At 45.2% G+C, this 13,607-nt stretch overlaps 1 protein-coding gene across 2 annotated transcripts in view; it reads left to right on the top strand.

Annotated features, from left to right (window-relative positions):
* TTLL12 (tubulin tyrosine ligase like 12) overlaps positions 1-9,299 on the top strand; it is a 63,402-nt gene extending 54,103 nt beyond the window's left edge. For both annotated transcript variants that reach the window (XM_040439172.1, XM_040439174.1), the window contains 2 exons: positions 5,207-5,345; positions 7,939-9,299. In XM_040439172.1, coding sequence (XP_040295106.1) covers positions 5,207-5,345; positions 7,939-8,090 — 291 coding nt within the window. In that variant the 3' untranslated portion in view covers positions 8,091-9,299. The remainder of the gene's footprint in view (positions 1-5,206; positions 5,346-7,938) is intronic.
* Positions 9,300-13,607: the final 4,308 nt, after the last annotated feature.

Here is a 13,607-nt window from a genome sequence, read left to right as displayed (position 1 = left end):
GTGTGTGGTATTGCAGTGCTACCCCATGCACTTCAATTGAGCTGAGCTGCGGTACCAGACACAACCCGTAGACAGGTGCAGTGCTTTTTCTAGTATAAAGGAGCTATGTTTTTCTAATGCTTTACATTCCTTTTAAACCTTCTTAAATAACCTATTAAAGAATTACAGCTAATTTATCAACCCTGTGTAACAGAAGAACCCATGTCTTGTTATGCAAAGTGACAAATCACAGTGCAGCTCTTATTTCTCGTTAATGGCATTGTGGCTGGTATATGCCCAGCTGCCACTAGGAGGCTGACACTAGCAAAAGAAAAGTATGAAGGGTTTTGGAACCGCGCTGCTCTGAACCGAGTCTCCCGATAAACGTGGATAGCAGAGGATGAGCCCCTTTTTCCCAACACCCAAAGGATCCAATCTTCAAAAGATCTCCTCCTCTAAGGGTTCAAATGGGATAGGCAGAATAGTGAAGCACCCTTTGCAGTTTTTTCTTAAAAGGTTTTATTATACTCACAAGAGTTGGTAGACAAAAAGCATATAATGCAAATGTCAGAACGTCAGGTTCCTGCCCGACCCGGGTTTCGCTGCCTCGCTTCCTCAGGGGCATCTACTGCGCATGCTTGCACTCAGGCCCTTAAATAGCCCAGCTGCTCTTAATCAGTTAGCCGGTGTGGTTCCGGAACATGCAGCAGTTTATAAAACACAGTTGTACATCTCACATTATCATTTTGTCATTAACATTCCTTTATGCATTCACAAACACATTAGATGTAAAAATAAGGAAAAAATCACTTCCTCTTTTATAAAAGTCATAAATAAAAATCATACATAAAAAACACAGATAAAAACATAGATCAAAAATAGGGGACCAATTCCCTCTATTACAAAAATAAACCACATATATATCCTTTTGGTTGCCGCACCATTACATATTATGTTTCAGCCTTATTCACATTGTAATTATATCATCACATACCCAAAATCTACATTGCCGTTCCTTGTATCCACCCACTCCTAATGCATAATGCTGGTGTCCCCCACCCATTCTTGATAGCGTCATCCGGGTATCCCTTACCCCGCCTCCCTCCTCTGTCGTGCATAGCATGTGGCAGCACCGCCCAATTAAACGGTCCGGCCACCATGACGTCACCCACAGGTCCTTGAGAAGCCAAGCAAAAGAAGGACAGATACCACCATGGGTGCGGACAGACTCCTAAAGCATAAAATAAGCATATAACTGCCCACTCCTAGATCTTATATCCATACAATCTCCACCTAATTCCTCCTATAGCGTAATCCGGGTATCCTCAACCCCGCCTCCCTCCCCCGGCGTGCGTCTATTGGGGCATCATCACTCCACCCCCACGACGTCACCCACAGGTCCTTAGGAGGCGCGGTGGTGGAGAGCCAGACTACGCTAATTGGAACAAGTTACAGTATACAAGGTTTCAAATCAAATTCGATATTAAGCCCTCCTGGTTGTAGGGTCCCTAATTGATAGATCCACTCCACCTCTTTCTTATTAATCTGTGCCAAAGCATCCCCTCCTCGCCAATGATGTTTAACGCTTTCTACTCCCACAAATATTAATCCTCGCGGGTTTTTATCATGCTTTAATTTGAAATGTGCTGATACACTGTGGGTCATCAGGCCTTTTTTTATATTACGTAGATGTTCTTGTATTCTGACTTTCAGTTTCCTGACCGTCCTGCCCACGTACTGGAGCCCACAAGGGCACTCCAGCACGTATACCATACCCTCTTTTTCGCACGAGCAATCTCCTCTTATACGGAAATCAGCCCCATTCTTTTTTGATGTTATAGAATTGGTGTATCTCTGCCGTTCTTTCGAATTCCGGTTCTTACAACCTGCGCAAAATCCGCACCAGATGAATTTTCCTCCATTTTTTTGGGTCCTAATATTTATTGGGGGGATGGCACTGTGCACAAGTTTCGTTCTGATACTTGCTGCTTTTTTAAAAATAAAGGAGGGATTCGTTGGTATCGTTTTTCCTAATATCGGGTCATTCTTTAGAATTCCCCAATTCTTTTTTACCATTTTCTTAATGTTATCGGACATGGAGCAGAATTTGGTTACAAAGGAGAATCTGTAGTCCCTATCCACCTTTTTGTTAATCTCTTTAGTTTGTTCCTTCCCCCCCCCTTTTTCTAACTCCACGCTCTGTATACACTCATCCAAAACAGCCTCATTATAACCTCTCTCCAAAAACCTATCTTTTAGTACCCCACATTGTGTCTTATAGTCGCTCGTCACTGTACAATTACGGGCCATCCTCTTAAACTGACCTTTCGGTATGTTCTTGAGCCATGGGCCGTAATGACAGCTCTTGGTGTCAATGTAGGAGTTCACATCCGTTTCCTTAAAATAGGACTTAGTCATGTAACGGCCATCTTCTATCCGTATGCACAGGTCTAAAAAGTTAACACTCTCATTACTGATATCCCCCACAAATCGTAGGTTCCAATCATTATTGTTCAGTTGGTTCCAAAACCCTTCATATTGTATTCATCAGTGTGCACGACCTACCACACTACTCCGGGACCAGCAGCAGCGCAAGTAATCTGTCCCTGTTGGGATACAGGACTGACTTTTCATTTAGCAAAAGAAAAGTGTTGGCTCCGCCCAGGTGGGCTATACCCTCTCCACAGCCACTAGGCTAATCAGTTTTATTCTAGTGTCCGTAGGAAGCAGACATGACCTGCTCTTTTTTAGCAGGTCTTGCTGCTTTTTATTGTTTTATTTTTATTCCTTTTTCCTTCTTCTGCATATCTCGGCTCCATCGTGGATTACCACTTTAGTTGCACCCCCTGCGGGGCCGTACTCGGGTACCTCGCCGGTCACCCAGTCCCCATGACTGCATCTGCAGTGGCATGCCGGCATTCCCACATAAGTGTTGAGTCTGCCGAAGGGGTGAACCTGCGGCACCCAAAGACGTCGGACGCTGAGTATCTTCCCCTGCGTCCCTGCCCGGGTTCCCAAGGTGTCCCGGGTTAGTTCCCCTCTCGTGGCCAGGGAGTGGGATCCATTTTATTCGGGGGTCCTGGGTGGTCCCCTTCTTCCACCCTATTCTCTCTGGGGGGGGAGAGGATTATTTTTCCCCTCCTTTCTCTCCCCCCTCGGGTTCTTTCTCACCTCCCTGGCCACCTCGCTTCCTCCTCGGCCTTCCCCGCTCTATCCCTGCCCTTCCCCGCTACTTTAATCCCCAGCTTTTTCCGGGACTAGGCCGCGTTTTTCCCCGGCCCATCCCTGGGTCCCAGGTGCTCCGTTTGCCTCGATACGCCACTTCCCGGGCGTTGCTTCTCCCCCTCTGCCCTCCTAGTTTTTTCCTTCCGGAGTGCCCCTGGTCTCTTGCGATCCGCCCCGCCGACTGCGGTCCGTTTTTGGCCACCTCATAAATCGAGGCCCCGGCTTCTGAGCCTGCTAGGCCGCGTTCGCTCCTGCCCCCTCCTCTCTTCCCAGGCTTTTCCTTGGCCCCTCCCCGCTCCTCTCGGCTTCTGGGAGTGGTTCTCTTCCCCTCCTATCTCAGCAAAGCGCGGGCTTTAACCCTGTGGGCGGAGCTGGCTTCTACGAGAAAAGGGCATCCATCTTGCCAAGATCTCTTCTGCAGCCCCACATCCATCCCTTGGCTCTTCTGCGGCTGTTGCAGCACCTCCTTGGGGACACAGCACCTGGGGTGCAGTAGGACAGCCTATGGCTGGCTGTTTTTCCTTTTTTTCAGGCTCCCTCATGTTCTCTTCCGGAGTAGTCTCCCAGTCCGAGCCTCTCCTCGGGGTCACCACGTACTTTGTGCGCCCGTTGCAACATAGGTTGCCACGCGGTTAGCCTGACCTCTGTTTCCATGCATGACACCTGCTTCTTCTCCTTTAGGTTTTTCTTTTTCCCCTGCCTTTGGTCGAGCTGGGTGTTTCCCTTTGCCTTTTTTTTGCATTTTGGATTCTCTCCCAGGCATTTGTCCTGGGATTCTGGCAGTCTTCCACTGCTTATTCCCTGGGAATTTTCCTGGTCCTGGAGCCTCTCGGCCCATTCCTTGTTTTCCTATCTCCTGTTGGGTCACATGGTTCCCCTGCACCTGTACACCCAACAGTTTGCATGGCTGTTCTTTTCCCACCCTAGGGGACTGCTTTGGGACGTCCCATGGTGCTGTGTCCCCCAATGCCATTAACGAGAAAATTGGATTTTTGTACTTACCGTAAAATCCATTTCTCGTTCAGTGCATTAGGGGACACAGATCCCACCCTCTTTTTTTACTTTCTCTCCTTGTTCACCGGCCTGTTCTCTTGTTCTGTTTCTCTCTCCTACTGCTTTTGCTACAATCTGATTAGCCTAGTGGCTGTGGAGAGGGTATAGCCCACCTGGGCGGAGCCAACACTTCTCTTTTCCTAGTGTCAGCCTCCTAGTGGCAGCTGGGCATATACCCATGGTGCTGTGTCCCCCAATGCATTGAACGAGAAACGGATTTTACGGTAAGTACAAAAATCCAATTTATTCTATAGCAGTTTAAGAAACGAAAGCTGTGCTGTTATTGGTTGCTATGGTTAAAAGGGCACATTCTTTGAGCCTGTTGATATATGGTAAATTTTTCTGTTGTTGGTTCTGTTCACACTGGTCTGATGGCTTCCATTCAGACCATGCTAGGTGTATTTTCAGAATAATCCCAATGAGTCCTGATTAAGTAATTGAATTATAATGCTTTCCGTCAGAGTTCTAGTATTCTTGCTGTCCAATGTACTGGGCCTCTAGATGGAAAGCATAAAATGCAAATGTGAACAGGGCAGCATGGGTTTGCAGGCAGTGCAGGGGTCCTGGGTTTGAAGGCTAAAACCTCCCAGATGGCCGACCTGCGATGCATGGGCAGCTCAGAACCCCCGTTTTAGTGATTAGTGTGAGTCTCTGATCCGACATTTATCACCTTTATCATCAGTAGGTGACAAATGTCTTTTGTGGGAAAACCCCTTTAAAGCTGGCCATATACATTAGATGAATGTTGGCCAAACCCATTGATATTGAGAGGACCATCCACCTAATGTGAATGCGGGTGTTCTGACTGTCCCCAATGGCATACTGACATACATTGTGGTTCAGTTAAAGAGCCCCCTATTATTAATTAAATGTGACAGTATGTTTTATATTCTCATACATGTTACATTTACATTATCATCATTCGTTTCCATCTTTCATCCCCCATCAGAATGAATTATTTAAAACCTTTGGAGAACTATTTCAAGCAGCAACCTCCAAGCCTGCCCCACTTGGGATCTGTGATTACCAGTCATCCCGAGCCATCTATGCTATAGACCTGATGCTGAAGTGGGACACCGACAGTGACGGTATCAACACCTTTAGGCTTCATTCTTGCTATAAATGGTTATATTTAGTGATTTGCATAAAGTCTCATAGCTGTGAATGGGGAAGTTCCTACTAAATTCTGAGATCTGAAGATAAAGGGAATGAATACTTGGTGGCAGTGGCGTATTCAACATAGAAGGATACCACACCATTGCTATGTGGCCCGTTCACAGATGAGGGCCTTACTCTCAACTCCTCCTGCAGCCACCACTAGGGAGGAGCTCAGTGCATCAAGATTTTGCAGCTTACATTGAATTCAGTGCATTGAGCACCCACTACTGGTGGCTGCTAACAGCTAGTTTTATGTACAGTACAAAGGTAAGCAGAGGATTTAGAGGTTTATCAATTATCTGATGTAAATGCACAGTGCCATATTTAGGAACCAACTAACTTTTTCTATCATACAGTTTGAGTTAAAGTTACTTCAGAGGCTTCAGAGTTGTTTCAACCACAGCTCATCTATAACGGTACTTTCACACTAGCGTTTTTATTTTCCGGTATTGCGTTCCGTCCTAGGGGCTCAATGCCGGAAAAAAATGATCAGTTTTATCCTAATGCATTTTGAATGGAGAGCATTCCGTTCAGTATGCATCAGGATGTCTTCAATTCAGTCCTTCTTACGTTTTTTGGCTGGAGAAAATACTGTAGCATGCTGCATTTTTCTCTCCGGCCAAAAATCCTGAACACATGCCATTGAAATGTATTGCCGCATTGACGGATCCATTCTTCCGGCCTGCACATACGCAGACCTTTAAATCTGTGAGAGAAAAAAAAACCGGATCCGTTTTTACGGATGACACCGGAGAGACGGATCGGATTTTCAATGCATTTGTCAGACTGATCCGCATCCGGATCCGTCCTGCAAATGCATCCGTTTGCGTCCGGATTGCCGGATCCGACAGGCAGTTCCAGCAACGGAACTGTCTGCCGGAATCCTCTGAGGCAAGTGTAAAAGTAGCAATTATTCCCACCACTAGTCCCCTTAAAGGGAGCCAGTTAGCAGTTTTAACCATGCAAAACTGCTGACGGCACTAGGAAGGGGCGGGGGAGAGCAGGACAAACATATATTTTGTGGAGCTTTACTAATCAGTAGCGTGAATTTCATTCTGCCTGGTTCTACTCCTTACAAGGGGTCCTTTGGGAATGATTTTAAAAAGGTGACAATCAACCTGTTCTAGAGTGTGAGCAGGACTAGTTGCTACCACTTGCAGAGCTGCTTAGGGGTTCAGGAGTGAGAGGGAGAGCCTCACAACACATGGACACTGCTCTACTATAGATGGTAATTATGTGAACTGCCTGTGATATTGCCATCATGGCTGAGCAGCCTGACAGGAAAACACACTAATACATAGTATATGCAAGTGTCAGAGTGTAGATTGTAGTGAATTCTCCATATTGCATCCTTTTGCTGGCTTGATTAATTTTTCCATCACATTAAACACTGTTCGTATCGAGGGTTGTGACACCCGGCAATCCAGCAGTGGTGGCCATGCTTGCACACTATAGGAAAAGACACAGGCCTCTCTGGTGGCCGGGACCGTGGGAGTACACATAGGCACAGCAGCTCCCGTCCACCTCATATCTGTGCTGCAGCGGTGGTCGTAACCCCTGAAAATGAGCGATAGGAAAATGAAAATGAATCTGAAATGAAAATGGGCGATCGGAAAATGAATCCAGCCAGCAAAGGAAGCAATATGGACAATCACAATACATTAGTAACTGCCTGGTATTTACTTTCTCTACATGATAAATGCCATTTGCTGAAGTGAGACAAAGAATGAAAATGTTAAGGATTTTATCTCTGCAGTGATTAGTCAGAATATATTTTTTTACTGCCAATCTAACTTAAGACATATTTATTTATACCTTTGCAAATATATTTCATTGTGCCAATGCAAAATGAAAGTGTAAATGTTGTTTCGGTTTATTTTTAATATAATGTAAGGACAGGGATCGTAAACATTTTTGTTATGTACTTCATTAGGGAAAGTTGTTTCTTTCTACTAGAAAACAGGGTGTAAGGAGTCTTCCTAGCAAAGTTCTTACAGAATTGTTAAGGAGAATCTGTCTTCAGTGCAGGGGCGGACTGGGAACTTAAAATGCCCCTGGAAAAAATACTAAAAATACTAAAAGTGGCCCCATTTTATAGTGGGGTCTAAATTGATGGAAGGCAAGGACAGCAATATCATATTGTGGCACATTATACCACCCAACAGAGCCAAATACCACAGTCCATCACAAAATACATCCCTACAAACTTCCACTGGCCAGCCATGGGGAGGGCTCAAGCAGCCCCCTGGGCATCGGCCCACCGGGAAATTTCCCTGTAAGGTCTATGGCCAATCCACCCCTGCCTGTGTGTAACGTGCAGAGGCTCTTGTCACTACCCCGGTCCCAGACTATGGACTCGTGGCCTAATGATCACTGTCCATCACCCTGCCTATCTGTATTTACAGGCATCTTTGGTACTCGGGGAAAAAGCTGAAGACTCTCCTTAGTAATACTCAGTTGCAGCTTTGATAGAAGACTCTTTAAACGAAGCCAATTGATCCTAAGAATATTGTATCCTTCTAGGAAAGCGGGTGATGCAACCACAGATTCTAGAAGTGAACTTTAACCCCGACTGCACCAGGGCCTGCAAGTACCATCCAACTTTTTTCAATGATGTCTTCAGCACACTGTTCTTAGACGAAACAGGACAATTGCCATGTAACCCCATCCTTTAATGATGTTTGAGCTGCTAGATGCTTTAATTGGAAATTATATCCCCTATATATCGTAATATGCGTCACATATAATGCTATTGTATATATTCCTATACAGCTCATATGAATATCAAGATATTACTGCTTTTTTAAAGGGGTTGGCTTTTCTTTCCCTGATACAATGCAAATCTTGTCTATTAGACTGTGTCTGGTATTGTAGACCAGCCTAATTCACTGCAATACTAAACACAGCCTATGGACAATAGGGGCACTGTTTTAGGGTACTTTTACACTAGCGTTTTTGTTTTCCGGTATTGAGTTCCCGTCACAGGGCTCAATACCGGGAAAAAAACTGATCAGTTTTATCCTAATGCATTCTGAATGGAGAGCAATTCGTTCAGGATGCATCAGTTCAGTCCTTCTTACGTTTTTTGGACGCGAGAAAATACCGCAGCATGCTGCCAAATACCACAGTCTCCAGCCAAAAACTACTGATCACTTGTCGGAATGCCAAATCCGGCATTTAATTTACATGGAAGTGTATTAGTGCCGGATCCGGCATTAAGTGTTCGGCAAAACGGATCCGGCTTTCCGGTCTGCACATGCGCAGACCTTTAAAAATGCAAAAAAAAATAATACCAGATCCGTTTTTCCGGGTGACACCAGAGAGACGGATCCGGTATTTCAATGCATCTGTCAGACAGAACTGCCTGCCGGAATCTCTGCCGCAAGTGGAAAAGTACCCTTAATGGAAGGAATTAGTTTTTTAATCTCATAAAACCCTGTAAAGATTTTCTTCCTGTAGCAAATCGTAAAGAGCCATGCCATTGTTTTCAGCTGCCATAGCTAAAAGGGGGAGACCAAGCAAGATAAAAAACGCCCTTCCTCCTTTAGACCCAAACATGATCTAGAAGGGCATGTGAAATTAGGTTTTGTTTCTGTTCTTGGTTTTCTTATATGAGGTATAGTCATTGCATTTCTGATATTTTATGCAGTTTTTGTTCTGTCCTTTGATACGTTGAAGATTTTGAACTGTCATTTAGTTCCAGGCCAACGTTTATTGAACTCAAGAGCTGGAGACTTCACGGTTGCATGTCCCTGGCTTCAGAAAAAAGAGCTCTAATTGTTCAAGCAGTGTTTCATACACTGCACAAATATCTCTGCTTTTCATATTTACACATGCTTGTTACTTTGTTGTATTCCAGGAAAGTAAACTGTATTCATATAACTCATCACTGGTTTGTTTCTTATTCTAAATATTCCTTATCCATTTTTTCAAGCTATTAAAAATTCAATACAGTTGTCTTAAAATTACAGCTAATACCAGCAGTGTACCCCTGTGTATTGCTGCATGTATACGCAGACTTGCCATTAGGAATCTGGGAAAGCTGAATGACAGTCCCTGATGAGCTGGCGTTACACAACTTCCTGGCACTCTGCTAGTGTGTGCTTGGAGTCGGGTTCCACCCCCCGTACGTAGAATTGAAGAAAAACTCCAGCAATAAATCTTGCAAAAGGATAAGCTTTTATTGAAATGCGCTGAATATACAGTGACGTTTCGGCCAATAGAGGCCCTATTTCAAACTGTATCTCTTTTGGGAAAATCCCAGGAGCAATAGGCTGCGCTGAGTACATGGAGAAAAATGCAGTCGCACGGGATAGAAGACGCGCCCTTGATGAGCTGTAATAGCATGCATATTGTCACCTAGCTTTCCCAAAACCTCCATGAATGTTATACAATATGTTATTGATAAGGTTCCCTGTGATTACAGCAGCCTCTGCACTGATTTAAGCATCAGTGTCTGTAGCATGAGAGGTAGTAAGTGAATTGTGAAATAGTAAGCTTGTATGCTGGCCATAAACATTAAATATTTATCTCCAGACTGGCATATACAGCTAGTTTTGGAGAGATCTGCTGACAGTCTGATGTCTGTGGTGGTCATACACATAAGATTGAGAGCAGATACAAATATAATAAACTGTATTTGCTATTGATATGCAGATGAATATCTTTTGTGGCTAACTTTTCGTTTGTGGCTAGCTACAAAAACAGTGACCTGGCTGCCGCACCATTGTATCTGTAACCTTGCAGACTATGATAACGTCCTGCTAGTAAATTAGGAAATATATTTCGGTCTGAGTACCATAGACTGCAGTAGTTTACCACTGTAGTTGATAGACAGGGGCGTACATAGAAATCATTGGGCCCCATAGCAAGAATCTGAATTGGGCTCCTTAACCCCCGCCCACTACCTTGGCCCATCCACCTCCTACCCTGGCTCCTCCCCTGACACACCCCCCATTTGCCATAAAGAAACGTATACATGACCTACTGAGGACCTCCAGCATAACGGCAAACCGGACGGATCCGTTATGCAGGCCCTAGACATCTATTATGACAGAATGAATAATGGAATGCCTATAAAGCTGCCTATAAAGGCATTCAGTTATGCATTCCATCATGGAATTGCATTATGGTCCATGGTAACGGAATCCATAATGCAATTCACTATTTACCACCAAACGAAGCGTGAACGAATTTTAAAATATGAAATTTGCTCATCTCTAATTATGAACAGACTGGGGACGACTAATGCTGGCGGTTTTATTTGTGTTTTGAGGTGACAGGTTCCCTTTAACAGCAAGCAGAGTTCATGGGGGGGCGAGGGGGAGGGGACATTCCTGAGTCCTCTATGAGCCAACAGTACCGCCCACCCCCACAGGAACTCTGCTTGCTGCTGCCCTCAGAAAGTCCTATACATGAAGTTCTGGAACTGGAACGTTTTATACAGTCTCTATTAGCACTAGCGTAATTAGAAATGACTGGGCCCCACAGCAAATTTTTGAACGGGCCCCACAGGAAATTTTTGAATTGCCCCCCTCCCAGCTGTCCGGCACCTCTGACCAGCAGAGACACTTGACTTCCCTAATACAGTCCAATTATCGTCCAATAGACAAGTCATGGAAATATAGAAAGTATACTGTACTAACCAGAAGACCTTTATTCTTACCTTTACTGTCAAAATATCATACTACAGTATACATATATTTCCATGACTTGTCTTTTGGACGATAATTAGAATTTGGACTGTATTAGGGAGAAGTCAAGTGTCTCTGCCGGTCAGAGGTGCCAAACAGCTGGGGGGGGCCCGTTCAAAAATTTCCTGGGGGGCCCACTGCCCAGTCATTTCTAGTTACGCCAGTGCTAGGAGACTGTTATTAGTACAGACTGTATTAGTACACTACAGACATTTTTTTCATTAATGATCCCGGTTGTAAAGATAGTCCTACTGTGTGGACGACGGCTGGCAGTGGCACAGGTCCGGACTGGCTGTGAGATGATGGAAAAGGCACTGGCGTCTGTCGCGGCCGGGCAGCACAACTCACTCTAAAGTTCTTCCATGCTGGGTGCGCGCCTGCTGCCTGCACTGGCTGGGGCCAATCAGCAGCAGGATCTTAACACACTGCTAATGCTGATTGGCCCAGTATGTGAAGCAGTGCAGGCGCAGCAGACACACGAGCCAAGGGAGCGCGCTGGGTCCTAGGGAGCGCACAGTGTCAGGAGTCAATGAGAAGTCAGACGGGGGCGTGTATTATCGGCGGCGCTGGGACTCGGAGCCAATTATAAGTGTGCAGACCGCCTCTGAGCCGGCCCTGCAGTGAGCGCAGTTGCAGGGGGCGGGGCCTTCCGAGCGCTCCGGGCCCCCCGGTGCCGCGGGGCCCCATAGCAGTGGCGTACCCTGCCTCTATTGGCGGTACGCCACTGTTGATAGAACATTTGCTGTGGTCTTATGGAGCCCTGTCTCAGGGAAAGCTCAAGAGGAGCTTTAATATGGCAGGCCTGGAGTGTTCACAAGGCTACTGGCTGCCATGGAAATCAGATGGCTTCAACAATTGACCATGGCATCTAAGGGGTTAAATACCACTGCTCGGAATTGACTTAGATCAGGGACACTGGCGATAGGTGTCTGCTGTGTAAGACAGCAGGCATCCACTGGCTACGGCACCACTCGGCCTCCTGAGCAGGCACCATCTTTTAAGGACCCCAACGTCACATGTATACAGTCAGGTCCATAAATATTGGGACATCGACACAATTCTAACATTTTTGGCTCTATACACCACCACAATGGATTTGAAATGAAACAAACAAGATGTGCTTTAACTGCAGACTGCCAGCTTTAATTTGAGGGTATTTCCATCCAAGTCAGGTCAATGGTGTAGGAAATACAACAGTTTGCATATGTGCCTACCACTTGTTAAGGAACCAAAAGCAATGGGACAATTGGCTTCTCAGCTATTCCATGGCCAGGTGTGTGTTATTCCCTCATTATCCCAATTACAATGAGCAGATAAAAGGTCCAGAGTTCATTTCAAGTCTGCTATTTGCATTTGGAATCTGTTGCTGTCAACTCTTAAGATGAGATCCAAAGAGCTGTCACCATCAGTGAAACAAGCCATCATTAGGCTGAAAAAACAAAACAAATCCATCAGAGAGATAGCAAAAACATTAGGCGTGGCCAAAACAACTGTTTGGAACATTCTTAAAAGAAGGAACACAGCGGTGAGCTCAGCAACACTAAAAGACCCGGAAGACCACGGGAAACAACTGTGGTAGATGACCGAAGAATTATTTTCCTCGTGAAGAAAACACCCTTCACAACAGTTGGCCAGATCAAAAACACTCTCCAGGAGGTAGGTGTATGTGTGTCAAAGTCAACAATCAAGAGAAGACTTCACCAGAGTGAATACAGAGGGTTCACCACAAGATGTAAACCATTGGTGAGCCTCAAAAAACAGGAAGGCCAGATTATAGTTTGCCAGACAACATCTAAAAAAGCCTTCACAGTTCTGGAACAACATCCTATGGACAAATGAGACCAAGATTAACTTGTACCAGAGTGATGTGAAGAGAAGAGTATGAAGAAGGAAAGGAAATGCTCATGATCCTAAGCATACCACCTCATCAGTGAAGCATGGTGGTGGTAGTGTCATGGCGTGGGCATGTATGGCTGCCAATGGAACAGTTTCTCTTGTATTTATTGATGATGTGACTGCTGACAAAAGCAGCAGGATGAATTCTGAAGTGTTTCGGCCAATATTATCTGCTCATATTCAGCCAAATGCTTCAGAACTCATTGGACGGTGCTTCACAGTGCAGATGGACAATGACCCAAAGCATACTGCAAAAGCAACCATAGAGTTTTTTAAGGGAAAGAAGTGGAATGCTATGCAATGGCCAAGTCAATCACCTGACCTGAATCCGATTGAGCATGCATTTCACTTGCTGAAGACAAAACTGAAGGGAAAATGCCCAAGAACAAGCAGGAACTGAAGACAGTTGCAGTAGAGGCCTGGCAGAGCATCACCAGGGATGAAACCCAGCGTCTGGTGATGTCTATGCGTTCCAGACTTCAGGCTGTAATTGACTGCAAAGGATTGCACCAAGTATTGAAAAGTGAAATTTTGATTTATGATTATTATTCTGTCCCATTACTTTTGGCCCCGTAACAAGTGGGAGGCACATATGCAAACTGT

Source organism: Bufo bufo, chromosome 1, assembly GCF_905171765.1.
Source record: "Bufo bufo chromosome 1, aBufBuf1.1, whole genome shotgun sequence".
Lineage (NCBI taxonomy): Eukaryota > Metazoa > Chordata > Amphibia > Anura > Bufonidae > Bufo > Bufo bufo.
Note: the sequence above shows the minus strand (reverse complement) of the source record. Positions and strands in the feature narration are given on the sequence as shown.